Source organism: Lacerta agilis, chromosome 4 (assembly GCF_009819535.1).
Source record: "Lacerta agilis isolate rLacAgi1 chromosome 4, rLacAgi1.pri, whole genome shotgun sequence".
Classification (NCBI taxonomy): domain Eukaryota; kingdom Metazoa; phylum Chordata; class Lepidosauria; order Squamata; family Lacertidae; genus Lacerta; species Lacerta agilis.
This window is the reverse complement of record NC_046315.1, coordinates 21510834-21531653: the sequence shown is the minus strand read 5'-3', so window position 1 is coordinate 21531653 and position 20820 is coordinate 21510834. Positions and strand designations below refer to the sequence as shown.

General features: G+C 42.7%; 1 protein-coding gene across 1 annotated transcript in view; it reads right to left on the bottom strand.

The window, feature by feature from the left end:
- PARP4 (poly(ADP-ribose) polymerase family member 4) overlaps positions 1-20820 on the bottom strand; it is a 44176-nt gene that overhangs the window by 22126 nt on the left and 1230 nt on the right. Inside the window, exons 2-21 of the mRNA XM_033146276.1 lie at positions 18722-18854; positions 18140-18383; positions 16453-16546; positions 15787-15865; positions 15496-15603; positions 13962-14111; positions 13354-13491; positions 12667-12840; positions 11363-11514; positions 10235-10372; positions 9235-9333; positions 7919-8111; positions 7087-7231; positions 6312-6436; positions 4180-4311; positions 3967-4053; positions 2817-2981; positions 2520-2566; positions 1222-1303; positions 448-585 (exon numbers count right to left, since the gene is read on the bottom strand). Coding sequence (XP_033002167.1) covers positions 448-585; positions 1222-1303; positions 2520-2566; positions 2817-2981; positions 3967-4053; positions 4180-4311; positions 6312-6436; positions 7087-7231; positions 7919-8111; positions 9235-9333; positions 10235-10372; positions 11363-11514; positions 12667-12840; positions 13354-13491; positions 13962-14111; positions 15496-15603; positions 15787-15865; positions 16453-16546; positions 18140-18383; positions 18722-18853 — 2622 coding nt within the window. The 5' untranslated portion in view covers position 18854. The remainder of the gene's footprint in view (positions 1-447; positions 586-1221; positions 1304-2519; positions 2567-2816; positions 2982-3966; positions 4054-4179; positions 4312-6311; positions 6437-7086; positions 7232-7918; positions 8112-9234; positions 9334-10234; positions 10373-11362; positions 11515-12666; positions 12841-13353; positions 13492-13961; positions 14112-15495; positions 15604-15786; positions 15866-16452; positions 16547-18139; positions 18384-18721; positions 18855-20820) is intronic.

Genomic DNA, 20820 nt, shown 5'->3' with positions numbered 1-20820 from the left:
GGCTGTGCAGGGCCTGATCTTTGTTTATAACATGCAGGGTTAGAAGCAGGCATGGAGAGGAAATCTAACCCTCCCCCCCCCCCTTAAAACTACTGCAGTATTGAGAAAAAGCCCTTTTCTAAAGCTGATCTTTGCACTGAGAGAAAATTCCCCAACTGGGCTCTGTTAATTATCAGCTCTCCTCTTTTGCCAACGCTGCTTACTTTTAAAAGAAATCTGCACATTACTGTAAATGAAAACTTAACATCCCATCTAGTTTGTTCTGTAAGAACAGATGCTGATCTCTTGAATGCTGCTCTAATGGGGTTGTTTTTTTTTAGTTATTATTTTCACAGCTGCTGTATTTTTATTGTTTTATTTCAATGTACTATAAGTAAACTGCCCCTGGAAGATTCATTCAAAGATGCAATAGAAAATATCTTAAAGAAAGAATAAAATAAGAGTTACCTCAGTCTCATTGTCCGGGTGCTTTTCTACCCACATTCTGGGCAAATGAACATCACCGATAAGGATTTCCATTGTAAAGCCACTGGTGTCCAAGAAACTGTTGTGAACAGTCCGAACCACAGCTTTACAGTCAGTTGTCTGAAAGAGGGAAAGGAGGGGAGAGATTGGGGGGGGGGGGACTCTGTTGTTGCAAAAAGGCCTGAATAATTTGCATCCTAATCTGTTGAGAGGTCCCCTCCCAATTTAGCTTCCCCACAACAACAACAAAAATGATGTACTGTGGTACCTTGGTTTACAACCATAATCTGTTCCGGAGGTCCGTTTGTAAACCAAAACAGGTTGTAACCCAAGGCGCACTTTCTCCAATGGGGCCTCTAAAAAAATTTTTGTTCGTAATCCAAAAAAAGGTTGCAAACCGGGACACACATTTCCAGGTTTGACATGTTTGTAATCCAGAACGTATGCAAACCAAGACGTATGCAAACCAAGGTACCACTGTACTTGTGATGTTTGGGAGTGGGGGGTGGCAGGGGCTGTCTAATTCATGATTCCTTTGTAAAGCACCTTACAGCTGCACATCTGGAAATGCACGGTATAATTATCTATCGGTCACTCTCTCTCTACATTTCCACGTTGCAAGCTTGCCTTCTGCACAAATATAGATTGTTACTTTTAAAACAGGAGGTGCAACTTGGCTCACTTATTCTCCCCCCCCCCCCATTATGAACTGCCCTGCCCTGAAAAACAGATACAGTACCAGGGAGATTTGCTTACCTTCATTTCAAGCTGATGTGTCCAGCTGCTAATGTGTTTAATTTCAAAGGGCATTTCAACTGACATTTCCAAAGAGAACCCACTGAGATAAAGAGAAACCTCATGTTATATAATACGTCAAGATTAGTGTGTGATATTCACACACACACACACACACGAACGAACAACATCACATGTTTTCTTTCATATTCACTAGATTTCACTGTAATCAAAGTGCTAATTAATTAGAAGAAGAAGAGGAGGAGGAGGAGGAGTTTGGATTTGATATCCCGCTTAATCACTACCCAAAGGAGTCTCCAAACAGCTAACATTCTCCTCTCCCTTCCTCCCTGACAACAAACACTCTGTGAGGTGAGTGGGGCTGAGAGACTTCAAAGAAGTGTGACTAGCCCAAGGTCACCCAGCAGCTGCATATGGAGGAGCGGGGAAGCAAACCCGGTTCACCAGATTACGAGTCCAGCACTCTTAACCACTACACCACACTTCCACCTAGCAAAAAAAAAAACAGCTTTGTAGATGATATACAAATATGCTATTTCACTATGACTTGGTTCCTAAGGTGTATTGATGGAAGGTAAAGGACGTTTATGGAAGGTAAGATTCCTGTCCACTCCTTCTCACTGCAAATCTCCAGGAAAACCATCTCTAGAGGGCCCGGGATCCTTCTGCACAGCATGGGATAGGGCAATGGAGGCAGCTGGGAGAGGAGGGGAAATCACCCCAAATGAGGGTCCGAGCCTAATATAAGCTCTGCCACAGTGGGGAGCAGAAGCAGGCAGTCCATTTTGGACAGCCGCTCTTCAACTTGCAGAGGGAGGCAGGGTCAGAGGGCTTAGCTAACACACTTGTCCCCAAAGCTCCTCTTCACATGTTATATTCCCTGACTGAAGAGGTCTTTTTACCCCTTTTCAAGATAAATTGATGAAATTGCTTAGAAAGCACAGAGAATCTGTCTTTTCATGGCTATAAAAACCATAGAATTATAGAGTTGGAAAGTACCTCAAGGGTCATCTAGCCCAACCCCCTGCAATGCACAAATCTCAACTAGAGCATCCGTGACAGATGGCCACCCAACCTCTGCTTAAAAGCTTTCAAGGAAGGAGAGCCCACAACCTCCCGAGGGAGACCGTTCCACTGTTGAATAGCTCTTACTGTCAGAAAGTGAGGAAGAATAAATGCAAGCGAGGAAAAATAAATGCTTCAATCTGCAACATTGTTTTTTGAAGAAAAAGATCCCATGCATTTATTTAAAATACAGACAACTTTTAAAGGACACATTACAATTTTAGTCTACTTACCCTGGTTTTATTCCAACTTGCCTAATGGAAACTTTCCTTACTGAGTCCTAGTTAACAAACAAAAACAATGAGGTCTGTATGGGTGCGATCAGGGCTTTTTCCGGCTGAAACCCACCATTAGGTGGGTGCCATAGCCATTATATAAGGGTGGCGTTCATGGCAAGTTCCAGCACCTCTCTTTCTAGGAAAAACAGCACTGGGTGCAATTAAATATGAAGTTGTGGAGAACGGCAACGATTGTGTTTTGCACCATTATAATGCAGGATTTCATTCCTTCTGATTGAAAGAGGGACTCACCTGTGTGTTCTCATTCAGTGCTTTGTCTTGTTGCCAAGGAGCCACAGCAGCCGGCAAGTGGAAGGCAAGGCATTCGTTCTCATAACTGAGCTCCGTGATGTAGGTGATTTTGATGAGGACTTTGGTTGAAGGAGGCACGTTTCCCACAGAAACAGTGAAGATGTCCTACAGAAGGATATTTGAAATGTCCACAGAAGCAAATCGCTATTTACAAAACAATGACACGGCCTGCTTTCTTTTATAGGATACTGAAAACGTTGCTTTAATTTGCAGTAGCAATTCCAAGATAGGCTAACCGTAGGCATCTGTCCCAGAGGTGACTAATCTGTGGCCCTGGAGGAACTGCTGGGACCTCACCTCCCACCAGTCCTAGCCAGTGGGCCTCCCACTTCCAGTGTCCTCAGGCACATGCAGAGGACCTGGTGGAAGGGTCTCCCTCATGTCACACAGGGCTAATGGAAGAAGGAAAGGTAGTGTGGTTGGCAATAACCACAAATAATTGCTGGCTAGAAGGGCTTGACCACACTTCTGCTTGTTCCATGCCTAGAAAGCACAGGATTGAGTGGTTTCCCCCTTGCTCTGCTCCTTTTCCAATCTGGAGAAAACCCAAATTGCTGCTTGCTCTTCAACTAGGCCTTTGGCTGATCGAGATCCAATCTCCTTTTACATGTGTTGTGGGGGGCGGGGAAGATTCTTGGTTTGTTTTTGTTCTCATTGTTATGATGTATTTTTTTAATATTGTATTCTTATGTCGTGAACTGCCCCGCTATCTACGAATGAAGGGCGGTATACAAATTTTAATAATAAGAACAATAAGAACAAGAACAATAATAAGAATAGTAAGTTTTCCTTGGGGGAAAGCAGTGGCGCATGAGGAGGTGTGGCTAAGCCCTAAGTGGAGGCAAAAAACAGAGTTTGCTACGGTGCCATTCTCCTTCATCTTCGCCTGCTGATTGACAGGTGTGTATGTGTGAGATACTTGCTATATGATACATTTGGTTCTGGGGTTGTAGAGCCTTATCTGTATATATACATTCAGAACGTTTTTCATATGCAGGATACAGCTTTCAAGCAAGAGCCTTGCTTGGTTTCATCAGTAAAACATACGAAGGCCAGTTTCTGCTTAAGTAGTTTTTGTTACTATACCTACAGGTGCATCTTGATCCATCAAGTAAGCTCCATGTCCTTGACTGATGGCTTCTCTGTATTCTCTGTGTGCCTTCTCTTTTTCCTTAACCTGTTGAAATTATATAATAAATCATCCTGGTTTGTTTTTTAAAATAGGTTCTTTAGAAAAGTCACATTTACTGCAGTCCCACTGCTGTATATCTTGTCTCCTCCTCCCGTCCCTGAATCATCTTACCTTTCCTATTATATGCTTCCCTTTAATGAAAGCCTCAAATCCACATACAGCGGCTGTGTCATCCAAAGGAAATACGTATTTTGCTTCAATGGGTCTGTCTGATTGATTTTCATAGACCTGGAACAGCACAACCTGAAAGAAATACATGCATGTATTGCAGATAGATATGAGGTAAACACCAAGCCATGGATCCCAATAAAAACATTTTTTTATGGAAGCACTTTCCTTCCCAAGATTAACATTTTAAATAACATTTCAGGTGTTTCTTCTTCTTCTTCTTCTTCTTCTTCTTCTTCTTCTTCTCCTCCTCCTCCTCCTCCTCCTCCTCCTCCTTCTGCGATCACTCATAGCTGAGTAATATTGTCTTCCATGAACATGGTCTTAACAGTGAGTCCCTAAGTAACTATGGAGGCCAATTCTGGATCCACATGTCCTTCCACAGTGGGGACATAGGTTTCCAGGTGGGAGTTGATCATGGTGAGGGTTTGCCAAATGTGCCTTCCTCTTAGCACGTTTCTCCCTTTTGTCCTGAGTTTGAGCATCTTCAAAGTCCATGACACCTTTGGTAAAGACTATAAAAAAATTCCTTCCAGTAGCACCTTAGAGACCAACTAAGTTTTTTCTTGGTATGAGCTTTCGTGTGCATGCGAAAGCTCATACCAAGAACAAACTTAGTTGGTCTCTAAGGTGCTACTGGAAGGAATTTTTTATTTTATTTTGTTTTGACTAAGGCAGACCAACATGGCTACCTACCTGTAATTGGTAAAGACTGTTCTCCAATTGGAGTGCTCGCAGGCCAGTGTTTCTCAATTGTCAGTGTTTATATTACATTTTTTAAGATTTGCCTTGAGAGAATCTTTAAACTTCTTTTGTTGACCACCAGCATTACACTTTCCATTTTTAAAAAAAATATTTTTATTAAAGATTTTCAAAGGTAGTACATTGTCTCTTTCGAATTTTTCCATATAACATTTTTATAAGTCTGTGTTGGTGAGACATTAGAAAAGAAAGGGGGGAAGAAGTGGGTGGGACGGGGAGGTAGGTGGGGTGGGGTGACTATGTTTCTTTTTTACTTGATATGAGTAGGGTTTGGTGTCAGCATTGCCACCCCCTCCTCGCTGGCCCGCACCTTGCCTCTATGCCGAGCTCCGCTGCTGGCTGGCTTGCGGAGCCGGGGCATGGAGAGGGGTGGGCCAGCGAGGAGGGACACCCCTCCTCGCTGGCCCGTCCCTCTCCCTGCCCTGACTTGCGCTCCACCAAGGGAGCCCGGGCGGCGGATTCGGGAGTCTTTGCAGCCCGCAGAGACTCCCGAATCTGCCGCCCGGCACCCCTTTGTGCAGCGGCTGCTCGCGCAGGCATGAGCAGCTGTGGCACGAAGGGGGGCTGGCGCCAGGTTGCAGCTTCAGGAGCCTCCCGAAGCCGCCGCCTGGCACCCCCGGGGGCGGGGCATCGCGTGCGTCATGAAGTCATGACGCACGCATGCACCGCAATGCTCCGCCCCCAGGGGGGGCCTCTTGGCTTCCCGCCCCGGGCAGCCAAGGGGCTAAGAACGCCCCTGGCTATACCTTTAAAACACATTCAAGATACATTATTTCCCCCAAAGAATTCTAGGCACTGTAGTTCACCCCTCACAGAGTTACAGTTCCCAGCAACCCTTAATGAACTACAGTAGCCTACCCAGAATTCTTTGAGGGAAAGAATGTGCTTCAAATGTGCTTTAAAGGTATAGTGTGTGCACAGCCTTAATGGCAGCATCCTAGTCAGTATTGGGGTTTCATTATTTCTTTGCCATCCAGAAGGCCCACTACTTATTGATTTCCACCAGATTTTTAGTTGCTTCAGCACCTTAGGAATGGTGTGTGGGAAGAGACACATAAACAAATAAATAAATAAATGTATTTGTGTTGCCCCTAGTGTCCCCTAAAAATAATAATCAAAGTTTTAATTTAAAAATTGAGTCTGCTGATATAACACACCTAACTCACTGAATATTTAAAAGCAATGTTAATCAGGGCTAGGATTTGTCTACAGATTTGCTCTACAATTTGTAATAAATAAATAAGCATAAAATAAAAACCCACAAGGAAATTTTTAACATCCCTAAAAAAGAAATACAAATGCCTTGGCATTACCTCTGCTACGAAGTCTACTATTCGTCCCTTGATATGAAGACCTTTGAGAGGAATTGGATTTCCAGATCTGTCCAGAAGACCAGCAGTCACATTATTCAGTAGATTTTTACTTGGCATTTTATAATCTAAAGAAATATTAAGAGGCAGGGTGGGGTGGGGGAGAGAGATGATTTATTGAAGGCAAACCCACTTTATTGTAAAGGTTCAGAGTAATTTTCAGCATTAAAAATGTAACAAAACAAAACAAAACAAAAAACACAAAACCCTCTGTAAGCAACTATCTTGCCTGGCCTTGATGGCAAATGTTAGTTCTGCTACCTAAAAGCAAGGAAAGAAGCAACAGAGAAACTAAATGTGCTCATATGCATCTGTATTCATGTAATGAAAACGGAGAAAGAGTGAAAGAGAATAAAAGCATTAACAATTCCTGCTAGTCAGACCAAAAGCCGATGGGATAAGCAATCCTATGGCTTGGGTGTTTACACAAAAAACTGGGGCACAACTTTTTTTGTCCAGATTTTCACTTTTTGAAATATGGCACAGAGAAAAGAAAAGTAGAGCACACCATAGGTAAGATCTGTATGGGAAAAAAGATGTGATCTTATGAAGGGAACAGGAGTCACCTTGGCCTCCTCGTTCTTTCATGGGCGTTCCTTGGCATAATCTTTATAGCTCCACACTAAGCTCCACACCAAGGAAACTGGTTAGGCTTCAGTTTCAAACTCCAATTGAAGAATACACCAAAGAAACACAATTTTAGGTAAGATTTTCTCACCTTCAGGCTGTGGTTGATGGTCTAGGGAAGGCAGCACTTCCTGAATTTCAGGATTGAACTCCTTCACTTTGTCACCGGTGAGGGAAAACTGAACCACATATTTTATTTTGACCTGACTAGCTCTGTACACCACAAACTCGTCATCCTTATGAAAATAAAAGAAAACAAGAAGTAAACGTTAAGAGCTCTACAAGAGCAACTGATGCATTAGTGAGCGAAGCCAATACATCACCTCCTCAATTTGGAAGCTTTTGAAAGCAGGCAGCGGCAAAAGGTCAATTTAGCCAGAGGAGGTTCCACAGCAGCCACTTACAAGTCACCGAGAAATATACAAAAAAGGCAACAGACTTAAGAGGTGGTAAGATGGATCGTGGAGAGGTATGCACAAGACACAGAACTGAGGCCTAGGGTTGTATCCAACTGCATTCTACTCAAAACACAGTCATTAAAATTAATGGCTCTCAGTTGGTTATTTCAGTGGGTCGACTCTGAGTAGGGCTTACATCGAATACAACCCCTTGGGCTGGAGGGTTTATGTCAGGGACTTTTAGAAACTGGTGTGCCTTAGTTGTGATTTTGATTTTCCTCTTCCCTCCCAGTCCCTCTTCCCTTTTGTATCGTGCTTTTTTTCTTTTTGTTTTAGATAGCTGGTAGAGACTGTCTTGTTTTGATTGTATGTAAGCTGCTCAGGGAGCCTTTTTGGCTGAAGAGCGGGGTACAAGTGCTCTAAACCAATAAACAATAAACATTTTCAGAGGCATAGCTTATCAAGGCATATTATGCCTTTAAAAGACAACAGCGGGCAACACCACAACATAGCTCGAACCGGTACCTTGAAGTCTCTTCCCTTTCTCAGTTTCCCCTTTTTCCTGGCAAGTCCATGCACGCTGTCATAACCTGGCGGTGCTGCGGTTAACGAACTGTCCATGTGACCTGTTTCAAAACACTTTCCAAGGGCTACATCGCAAATCAGCAGTAACCGGGTTCCATCTGTTCTGTTTGGCCAAGAGTAGTTGATGCATGCACTGTTAAACAAAGAAGAAGAAGCTGGTTGGTTATACTCAGACAAATATTTTAAGTACTTGCCATAGCTTGAGTTTAATCACTTCAGGAACAGAAAAGGGTAAGTGGGGTTTGCAGCTCTTGCCACATCAGCCCAAAGCTGTATACACACCATCCATTTAAAGCACATAACTTTCACCAAATAATCCTGGGAACCATAGTTTACCCCTCACAGAGCTAGAATTCCCAGCACTTTTGATGAACTACAGTTCCTAGGATTCTTTGTGGAAGACGCATGCTTTAAATGGACTTTAAGTGTATGATGTGTGTGCAGCCTAAGTTTATTATGGTCCAGACCCTACAACAAACCCAAATGCCAACTCATCTGCAGGACCTTATAGTGCTAGTCACAACATCAAGGGTTCCCTCATCAACGCACCTTCCAGTTTGATACATATGCCATTCTGCATTCCACATAAGGCAAAATAGTGGACGCAAATTTAATGTCACTGGTCTCATGCTGCTCCTCAGAGCTGCAGCTCCCAGCACCCTTAGCAAACTACAGTTCCCAGGAATCTCTAGGGGAAGTCATATGCTTTAAATGTTTGCTATGTATGCAGCCCAAGTCCAATACTCCACTCTGGTTCTCAAAAGGGATATCTCTGTGGGGGAAAGCACGTGAAGTGGCACTTAAGTTTACGCAGAAGCAAGAGGTCCAGAGGGCAGCATCATGAGGATGGGCCTTTTTTGTGATGGCTCCCCATTTGTGGAATGTTCTCCTCAGGGAAATTCACCTGGCGCCTTCATTACATATCTTTAGGAGAAATGAAAATGTTTCTTTTCGACAAGGGCCTTTGGCCGATTAACATTCTATGCCCTTTTAAATCCACGGGCACAACTTCTCAATCAATGTTGCCCTTTTAAATGTGTTTGTTATTGGCTTGTGCTTGTTTTGTTATGTATTCTGTGTTCTCATTTTGTATTTTTATGTTGTGAACTGCCCTGTGATCCTCAGGTGAAGGGCGGTGTTCAAATTTAATTAATTAATAGTAATAACAACAACAATAGGAGCAACACACTTAGCACTCCCCATCAGGCAATGAATTATAAGATCTCAACTGTTATTACTGCCAGAGAACTGCAGACCTTACGGAGTCGCTGAAATAGATGCCGCTGCCCAAGTGCCCACAATCAGTTCTTTCCACGCCATGCTCTTCAACTACAATCTTTGGCAAGAGCAGTCCCCTAGAAAAGCAGAAGATTTACACAGTAAAGGTGGAGAATCTTTCTTTCTCGCTTGAGGGATGCAATCCCTCATAGGCCGCAAGGCAGTGGCAGGAAGGCCAGAGGCAAAAGATGGCGGAGCTCTTGTATGTATTTGAGCCGTGCAAAAACCGGGAGGTTTCTAAGCACATACCCACATCTCTCCATCCTCTGTCCAGGCAAGCAAGAGGCATTGCCACAGTGCAAGGACAGAATCTGGCAAGGCAAAAGCAGGAGGGCGCAGAGAAGGGATGGTGAGGAGTTGGCTCAGTGAGGAGGAATGTGGCCTGGAGAAAGTTCCAAGGGCTAGAGAGACAGAACTGGAAAGCTGCACTCAACCCCTAGGCCTCAGGTTCCCCACCTTTAAGGTAAAGCACCTTGCAGATACACAGCTTTTCTACACTTGAAATATGTGTATCAATATTGGGAAAGGGAAGGGGGAAGGGATAAACCGACAAAAAGGAGCCCATGTTGTGTGGAGTCTAGTTATCTCCCTCATTCTCCACCATCAATGGATGAGGACTATAGAGAGATGGGCTGCCCTGCTCCACCCAAACTTCCCTGCTTACAGCTTGCAGACACCCATTGCCTACACAGGGGTGTCAGTAAACCACAGTTCCCTCTTTGGACATTGATGGGAAGCTTTTGGGTTTGCTTCACAGCCTGCACAGACAGAAGAGGAAGCAGTAACAAGGGTGTGCATGTGGGTGCATGCGGTTTGTGCATATCCTGACGTTAAGGTAGAACTGGACTGTCCGAATGCGGCCATTGTCATTGAAAGATAACCGAGCCTTTGGCCAAATGGCTCTGTTGCCTTCTCGCCTCTCATGTGCGGCAGAAAACCATATACAAAGCTGAGACAGACCATAAGGCAAGCCGTTACCGGGAGAGGATTCCAACAAAGTTGTGAACAGATGAAGCATGGTATAAAGACTGGACGTTGCCAAGATGGCTCTCGAAAGCCGCTACTTCCGTCATTCTGCCTACTCTATAGATCTCCAAAACTTCTACATGATGTTCACTGCAAGAAAATTTAAAACGAATAGAATGTTCACAAAATGCATTTTTTCCCCTTCCAGTTTATGGCCCCAGATTTATTCTGGCCCCAGAATCACTAAATGAAATTGAACACTCTGCCACATGCATTGAATATGTCCGAGGTTCTCCTTAGAAGAACACGTGATTACATATTTCATGTCTAACAAGATTTCGTAGAGCAGTAGTTCTCATCCAGAATGTTTGTGTGTTTCTATCTGTCTGTAGTGTGTTTCTATCTGTCCAGTAGTCTGATGACCTTCACAGTGGTCTGGTTCACACAAACAGTAATCCATGGTTTATTAGTCAAAGCTTGATTTGTTTGAATGCACTAATCCAGTTTGTTGATGGCTTATGAATGATGGTTTGTTTTAACTATGGTTTGGCTGCTTAACTATGTTTTTGGGGGGCACCAAGAAATTTATCATGCAACCAAGGCATAAGATACTAGCCATAGCTTGTTTGCATGTCTGTGAGATGACTCATGGTTTGTTGTAAACCAGTGTTTTTCAACCTTTTTTGGGCAAAGGCACACTTGTTTCATGAAAAAAATCACGGGGCACACCACCATTAGAAAATGTTAAAAATTTTAACTCTGTGCCTATATTGACTATATATAAAGTAATTTTCCCACGGCACACCAGGCAACATCTCGCGGCACACTAGTGTGCCGCAGAACAGTGGTTGAAAGACACTGTTGTAAACCATGTCTTAGAGTTGTATACAAATTTAGTGAAGTTTAGTGTGAACAGACCTTTTCTCTGAAATTAAACGCAGAGGCCTTTGAAACAAGGCTCTAAGAGTAAGTGTGTTTTCCTATTAACATGAGTTTTATAAATGCTTTGAATCTTCCATATATGTCAGTGTTGAAGAAAAGATTCTTAGAGGTCATTCAAAATCATATTACGGCATTAAAAAATGATTATTGAATCTGGGTAGTACAACCCAGAAATTATACATCACAACTGAAACTCACCCAGTATATTGGTCCATCATTTCTTCAACATCCATAAACTCATCTCCAAAGACAGGACATATCCTGCATCTCAGAGCTCGGTACTTGGAAAGGGACGGTGGGTTAGGAATTGACATGTTTGTTTCATGAACGTTCAGCATGTCCCTGATTAGCTATAAAAAAAATAATATAGCAACATTCAGTGTATGTATTTCTAAAACAAAGCTTTTATTTGTTTATTATCATTTACATTCTGCTCATTGTCTGTAGGCCCGAGAGCAGCTTACCACAGAGAAAACATATACAACAAATAATATTTTAAAAATTTGTTAAGACCAGGGATGGGGAGCTTCTGACCCTCAGAGCTAATGAACTCAAGTAAAAACTTGGAGGCGACTTGCAGATACCACTAATAAGCAATACCTGCAAAGCCCTTCCACAAAGTGCTGAGCAAGACAACACTTTGAAAGGGGCTTCAGAAGATCCCTGTGGGCAAAAGAGGTCACCTGTCAAACTTCTCGACTTCTGCATTTGGGGGTGGAAGAAACCAAATCATCAACTGAACAACCAAACACCTACAAAATAGTCAGCAAGCTTCATAGGACTCTTCTACTCAGAAAATCCCCAGTGACAACACGGAGCAAATTTCAGAAATGTAAATTTCAGAATTAAAATAGAAACTTTCCTTTTGTGACTCCTAAGATTGAATATATGGGATGGGTTCTAGGCCTCCCCCAAATGATGCTTGGGCACCAAATATAGTGCCAGAACTGGTTCTGTGTGATGTACACACATTTTCATATATGCTGTAAGCTGCCCAGGGTGGCTGGGGAAATCCAATCAGATGGGCAAGGTATAAATAAATAAAAAATGTTGTTATTACAAGCCAAGAGGACCATCCAAGAAATGCTCAAGGGAGCACCAGACAAACACCATTATGATGACATAAATATTTTCCCTCTTGGCAAATACTTTCAAATCTGTATTCTGGATCAAAGTCCACAGGAATTCTGGAGCATATGAACTCTCTATTGTTCAAAGAGGATAGGACCATATTTTCAGCTCATTTGAGGGCTGAAATTTATTCCATCAGGCTTTTAAAATGAATTCCGATTTTATAGTTTTACCACACTTTTAGTTTCACTGAGTCCTCTTTCATGGACCTCTTAGAGACAACCATAATTAAGCAGTACATACATTAAAAAAAATAATGCAATTAAACAAACATCTGGAGGGCTACAGGTTCCCCACCTGTGCGCAACACACCCAAACTCTGGTTGCATACAGGATACACTGAAAGCAAAGATCAGATTCAACAACGTTACCTGACAGAGACTGTGCTTGGTAGATAACAACTTTCTGGTTACATCATAATCCAGCCCGCTTTTGTGAGGTATGATTTTATAAAACTCTGACATTATCTCCATTTTCTCTTTTGGAGATTCCAATTCATCCAGTGCCTTCCTTGCTCGGAGCAAAATACCTTCAGCTCTGCTCACCTTTTAAGAAAATGTGGTATAAAAATGTGTTGTTTTCTTTCTTGCCTTCCTTTTTTTTTTAATACGCAGACAAATGTGAGGAGAGACAGACAAGGAGGGCTAAGGGTGCATATACATCCCATATATTTAAAGCACATTCCTGCCTGCCTCAAAGAATTCTGGGAATTGCAGTTTATTAAGGGTACTGAGAACTGTAGCTGGGGGAGGGAGAGTTCAGTTTGCAGGATGGGGGGGGGGCATAGCTACATGGGATTCCACTACAAGAGAATGACTTCCACATAGCAGGACATGCACTTATGCACTGTAGCCAGAACAGAAAGGGACGAGAGAGGTGCAACCCTTGCCTTCATAGAAATAAACCATTAACACGTTTAATGACAAACCTATCACAGCAATGCAAGTTGTCACAATCCAGAAACAGAAAGCGCATTTGCTTGGCATTGTATTTCTGTTGGCATTAAAGGGAATTAAACTCTCTCAGTGTGCCAATGTCTGTAAGTGGGATTGCCTTACGTCGTTGAGGCTGAGGTCGGTTACTGGTTTAGCCAGCAGGGGAGTCAGGTGTCCAAGTGCTTCAATCCAGATCAGTTCCACAAACTTGCTGACTGTTTCAGGCAAAGAGCTGGAATCCATGGCTTCTGCTATAAGCACCTGCAAACATACCACTGCAATCAGGCCACCCAAAAGTGCTCAGTGGTAAATAGCGGTTTAAAAACAGAGCTAACAGAGAACATGTGGTGAATTTCAATAACTGACATTTCTCTTCAGAACGGCATTAATAATATTTTTAAAAATAGGAACAGAAGCAACTAAGCCTATTATTCTATGAATTAACGTCCCAGTTCATATGCAACGTTAAACTTTAACTATCAATAACTTTTGGTTTAAAATGAATGATTGCCATACTGGTGCATACTGTTCTTAAGGGCCTGTTTGGCTCCTTCCCCACATGTGATTTTGCCACATCAGGGGGGAAGCAAACCAGAATCTGACTTTAGTGTTCTTCTTCTTCTTATATATTTATTTATACTCTGCCTTTTCCCATGATGGGACTCAAGGCGGCTTACAGAACTGCTAAAAAGAAAAAAGAAAACTGAATCCTTAAAAAAAATTACACTAACCTCTTGCAGCTTTTCTGAAGCTAGATATTCCATCTCATAGGGATCATATTCTTTGAACTGGTAATTCTCATTTTTCAGATTTTCAGTACAAAGTTCATAGACTCTTCTAGCTTCTTCAGAAGTCTTTGTTGGTATAAATCGTTTACGGCTCTGAGAACAAAAGAGTGTCCTAATTGAAGTATTATTTTTTGGGGGGGGAGGGAGAGAATCACAAAAAGGGAGACATTTCTCATAAATTATCCTGGCATTGAGACAAACTTAAATTCTAGTTTTCCTTGTGCTGTGAGGCATCCAGCTGTGGGTTTGAGAAAACACACAAACCTGCTCCAAATGTGATTGCAAGCAGCGAACCCTGGGAATTGTTGTTCTGTGACAGTTCTTAGGTCACAGGGTAGAAAAGGCGGCCCTATCGGCTGCTATAGACAGGCTTATGCTCGTGACTGGAAAGGTCCCTCGTGTGAAATCCTAGAGACCCATTGCCAGTCAGTGTGGACAATACAGTATTGGATGGGCCAATGATCTGACTTGGTATAATGCCACATTTCCTAGCACAATTCAAAGTGCTGGCACTGAACGACCTTGGCCCTGTATACCTGAAGGAGCGTCTCTGTCAGGTTTTCTGGGCATCTTAGAGTTAATGATGCAAGAGGCATTCTGATCCTGGGAGCCTTGCCCACAGTAATACTGGCACTTTTCCTTTGTCTAGAAAAGGGGAGGTTTGGTTTCACTTTCCCCTTACTGCTGACTTACTGTATGCTGTTGTATTTTCTGATGTCCGAGTGAGAACGCTGCAGACATGCAGCTCGAGTCTGTAGGACGTTTGTGTGTGTGCTACTAAATAAAGCTACGTTAGTTTAGTAGCACTGGTGTCTGTTGAGTTATTTCAAGACACCACGAAGAAGCAGACCTCAACAAGCCATCCTGCCCTGCGTTAAACTCTGCTACTGAAGAAGGCTAAGAGCACAGCGAGAAGTGTGACTGAGCGGCCATTTGATGTCGGAGAAGACCGTAAAGGTGATTGATTGCAGTGCCGGTCAGCAGCACTACTTGGGTCAAAGGTTTTATGACCCAATACCACAATAGTCTCCAACCTCATCATTCAACCATCATTCAACCAGGACTCAGAGATCTGGCGGTTCCCTTCTAGCAGTTCTCTCACTGTGAGAAGTGAACTTACAGGGAATCAGTTCAGAGGGGGCCTTCTCAGTAGTAGCACCCTCCCTGTGGAACACCCTCCCATCAGATGTCAAGGAGATGAGTAACTATATAACCTTTAGAAGACATCTGAAGGTAGCCCTGTATAGGGAAGCTTTTTAATGTGCAATGTTTTATTAATGCTTTTATATACTTTGGAAGCCACCCAGAGTAAACTAATTTATTATTATTATTATTACTTAAAACAAAGAAGGGGGAAAGAAAATCCATGAAATTAAGCAAGAGCATAACACAACATATGAAACCTCTCTCATTCAAGAGCATTCACAACATCAAAGAAACAAACTAATGCATGGTCATAATAACCACACCAACTTACCTCTTTCCCTTCCAACTGACTGTAGCATTTGCTTATGCAGAAAGGATAATCACAGTGCTGCCGAGAGCACTGAAGTTCAACCACCACATACCTGCCAGGTGTCGTAACCTGGGGCGGGGGAAAAGGTGTTTAAGTGCATTTCAATTTGGTAGGCATTATCAGACTCATTTATTCGATTAAGTTTTTAACCTGACTTCTCTGCTAAACTAACCAAAGCAGCATATCTTCACAAAATAATTAAAAAGTCAAATAAAAGCCATTTAACACCATCAGCAATATTAAAGCTCTTACCTGTTCAAGGAAATCATACTTTGCAACCACAAAGTCTTCAGGGAAACAAGGAACATTTTCATCATTATTTGAAAACCATCTGCAACCAATAAAACAACAACAACACCACACTCTTTATTACTGAATGCAACTGAGGCCACAATCCATCCCACCAGGACTCACTTCTGAGTAAACTGTAAGCCTATGATGTTAAAGTCAGCCACCTAATGGAAACATGTAAGACTTCTGAACTCTTAAAAGTCAGTGGTGAAGGCTTGCATAGGGACAAGAGTGTGATCAAGTTTTATTTTAGTTAATAGTGCTAACAAACAAAGGCTGCTGTCCTGCAGCAGGTTTCTTTTTGCATTTTGCTTGCTTATTTAAATATGCCAAGGGTTCTATATGAAAAGTATTTTAATACTGAGTAGTGTCATGGTTAAAGTGTTTAACTAGGACCAGGATTAAAATCTCAACTCAGCCATGAAGCTCAGCAGATGATCTTGGGCCAGTCACAAAACCTGTTTGATCCTGCCAATTCTAATAAGAGAGCAGCTGTAGGGAACCTTGGAAGTTCTCCCTCCAAAGTATTAGCTCTACCCCTGAGCGCTGAATCCCTCTCCAAAGGAAGAGAACATCTGTTCTTCTTTAAGTGAGAAAAATAGAAGCTAGAGAAGCCAAGAAAATTACCTCAGCTCACCCACATTGCTGTTATCATGGGCCGTGCTGCTGTCCCATTCACTCTTTCCAGGAGTCTTCTTTTCTAGGTGGTCATCTCTGTAAACTATTTAAGAAGACAGTAGTTATTTCCCTTAGGCCCACCAGCTGCTTTTTGAATTAGCATTCACGTATATGAACCACAAATAATAAATCTCAAAAATCAAGAAAGATAGTCAGAATTTGAAAGGCAGTTTTTGATGAGGGATGTATTAAATAATTTTGCTTCGCTTCAGCCCACCAAAGTACGCTGAAGACAGCAAGCTGCTTGATTTGCTCCCAGGCACCAACACACAGCTCAGCGCTTGGATCCCACCTAATTTTAGGGTTTAACCACATGTGGGCTGCCACTTTCCCTCAACCACTGCCAATACACATTATCTTCCTGCAACAATAGACAGATCCTGCCATTTGCAGTAAACCTACTCTTTTCCTTCCACTCTCCAACAAGACACAACGGCTGTCCATTACACTTCACAAACAAAGGAAATGATTAGACCACTTTCTTATTTCCTTGGCTTTTCATCTGTATTGTGTTTGAGCCTATTATCAATAAGAGATATTAAATATTTGTTTTATTAAATTTCTATACTGCCCTTCATCCGGGAATGACAGGGCGGTTTACAATACAAGCGGTGGCCATTTTGCGTGCGTCCAATTGATGTGTGGCTGCCGATGCGCAGGTCCTTTTGGACCCAGAAGATGGCAGAACAGGGGCAGAAGTGGGGTGGGGCAGAACGGGTCGGCCAGACTGGAGGTGGAACAGGGTGGGGCAGAGCGGGCTTATGCACGCTCCAATGCGCATGGGGACCGGAAACAGAACCACGCGCAAAATGGTCACCACCTGTATAAAAACACAAAAATACATAACGTAGTAATAAACAGAAGCATTATCCAACACACACACAGTTCAACATGCCATATATTATGTAATTGGCCAAAGGCCTGGGAGAAGAGGAATGTTTCTGCCTGGTGCCTAATTGTTATCAGGGTACTCTTAGGAACAAAGAAAACAGCCTAACAACAAGCCACTTCCTTATTCCATCAAGCTCAGTGTTGCCTATACCGAATGACTCTCTAGGATTACTGTACTAATATTATTTATTGAATATACAGGTATATACCGCCCTATACCCGGGGGTCTCAGGGCGGTTCACAGAATAAAACCAATATATAAAACCACAAAACACCCCCCCTCCCAAAATAAAAACAACAACCCAATAGCCCCCACCCCCAAAAAACACATTTTAAAAGGGCATAGAATTTAAATAGAATCAGCTAAAGGCCTGGTTAAAAAAAGGAACATTTTTGCCTGGCGCCTAAAGGTGCATAATGAAGGCGCCAGGTGAACTTCCATGGGGAGAGCATTCCACAGAAAGGGAGCCACTGCAGAGAAGGCCCGTTCTCATGTTGCCACCCTCCGATCATTCTAGCCTTACCTGGAAATGCAAGTGATGGAACTTGAGACCTTTTACACGTGAAACATGCACTCTAACAAAGAGCTATGCCCCCCCCCAGCGTCAGCTTTCTATTTACTAGTACAGAAATTCTGCAACCCAAAATCTTTTTTGGGGAGGGGGAGGCAATGTGAATGAGTTAGGCGAACAGAAACAAATTTACACAATCTTATTCTAGTTCAATAGACTTCAAAATGCTCTACCTCCAAAGAAATGTTCCGACAGCATCTTGTCTGCCGAGGAGGACTCTAGTCCATGAGAATTTTCCCTATCAGGTATGTGTGTCCGTGACTGCTGGGCTTCGTAGTCATCAGCCTGTAAAAGTCTTCCTTCTTTAACCGCGTTCCATATGAAATCAGCACCTACAATGGGCAGCTGATATTTCTTGATGGCTTTCAGATGAATGGAGCTGAGTGCATTAGCGTCGTCAGTGACTACATGAGTACACTAAAATGAAATGAGGGGTTCACAGTTTAGATAGTGAACTGTTCATACTAAGGAACACATTGTGGGTCTACACAAAAAAAAAAGAATATTGAAGGCACAGATGAGGCAACAGTCACTACACTACCTGCCAAGGCCATTACTCAGTGCCATACCAAACCCAAGAAATAGAGGCATCTTCAGAATCCCCTCCCGTTGAGGCACATATCCTCCTAAGGCCACATATAAGCAAAATATATAAGATACTAGGATTTCTATAATGCAACAGCAGCCAGAACATAAAGTGCTAACATTGCTCTACACCTCTGTTTACAACAAAGAACTAAACATTTAAAACTTACCTCGTGATTTAACACAAATTTAATCTGCCCACCATTTTCTTTAATGCAGCCATTCAGTCTGCTCTTTTCCAGAACAGATAATTTTTTCACTTTCACGAAGAATACACAGTTTGCAAAAAATTTCACCGTCATCCTGCAAAATAAAATAAAATAATAATAATAATTTATTATTTATATCCCACCCACTCTGGGGGGCTCCCAACTGAATACTAAAAACACAGTACAGCATTAAACATTAAAAACTTCCCTAAACAGGGCTGCCTTCAGGTGTCTTTTAAAAGTAAGATAGTTGCTTATTGCCTTGACATCTGATGGGAGGGCATTCCACAGGGTGGGCACCGCTACCGAGAAGGCCCTCTGCCTGGTTGTCTGTAACCTCACCTCACGCAGTGAGGGAACTGCCAGAAGGCCCTCAGCGCTGTACCTCAGTGTCCCAGAATCTTTATCTAGGTAAAGGAGGTATGGTTTTCAAGTTACCAAACAACACCCACAACACCCATTCATGATGAACCTATCATTTCCTCTTAATATGCTTCTAGGTCCCTATCCTCCATGACATCTTTATCATAGAAATTCTATATGGGAAACATCCAAACCTGGCATTAATTAAAGCTTTTTACTAGTCCACATTAGTCTCTTGCTCTCCGAAGCATAATCTGACAATGGCCTGGTTTGCACAGGAAAAAGTCAACCCATCCTGAGCTCCTACTCATAGGGAAGAAAAGTGGAGATACTCCCCCCCCCCTTTCCTCATAATGTAAAAATCTGAAGATTTGAGTTGAGACCCTACAACAAACCTCAGCCGTCAACTCTGTGCCCTAATCACAGAACCTAAATGCGTCAGCCACAACATCAAGGTCTTGTTCACCTGCTGGTATTCCATTGTGATCTATACCAGCAAAGCCCTACTGTGTTCTACAGAAGACATAATAATAAATGGACGCAAATTTAGTATTGCTGGTCACATGCTGTGGAACACTCTTCCAGCACAGATTCTGCAGGCATCTTCCTCACTGTGGACTTTCAGGAATCTCTCTAATACTTTATTATGCCAACAGGAATTTTCAGCCATTTAATTTTATTTATTTTGATCAGCCAGTCATTTAACGATTGTCTGTATTGTTTTAATTGTGATATTTTATGATGTGATGGTACAGTAGATCATGTGTGCATTTCATTTCTCTCTCACTTTGCTGCTTGCAACCAACCCCACCCACAACAACAGATATACCTGTCAGTTTAGGGATAATCCTCAGATATCTAATCATGTAGTAGATTCTGGTCTACAAAAACTTATGTAAGTGTGCTAGTCTTTGTGGTGCCAGAATACTTTTTGATGCTTGCACTGCAATCCAGCTAGTCCTCTGAAAACTACGGTATATATAACCTTTGGTGGAAAGTGGTTTTTTTTTCCTCCTGGTAATGCAGTCCTACACATGTTGACTCAGAAGTAAACTACACTGAATTCAATGCAACTTACTTCCAGGTAAGCATGTACAGGTGTGAGAGAGAACTGTGGATGCTTCTTGTTTCTAGTACCTATGCATATAAATGCATGCACTTTTACACAAAAGGCTCCATGCAGGACACAGACTACAGTAGCTCCCAAAGTTTCCAGAAATACCCCTGAACAAACTTATGCTGCAATCTGCTCCCATAAGACTTAAACATTCCTGATGCAAAACTGTCTATACGTCATTTAAAGGTAAAGGTAAAGGGACCCCTGACCATTAGGTCCGGTTGCGGATGACTCTGGGGTTGCAGCGCTCATCTTGCTTTATTGGCCGAGGGAGCCGGCGTACAGCTTCCGGGTCATGTGGCCAGCATGACTAAGCCACTTCTGGCGAACCAGAGCAGCGCACGGAAATGCCGTTTACCTTCCCACCGGAGCAGTACCTATTTATCTACTTGCACTTTGACATGCTTTCGAACTGCTAGGTTGGCAGGAGCAGGGGCCAAGCAACGGGAGCTCACCCCATCGCAGGGATTCGAACCGTCGACCTTCTGATCGGCAAGCCCTAGGCTCTGTGGTTTAACCCACCGCGCCACCCGTGTCCATTTACTGTACTTTAAATCAGGGATGGGAAACCTTTGGGCAG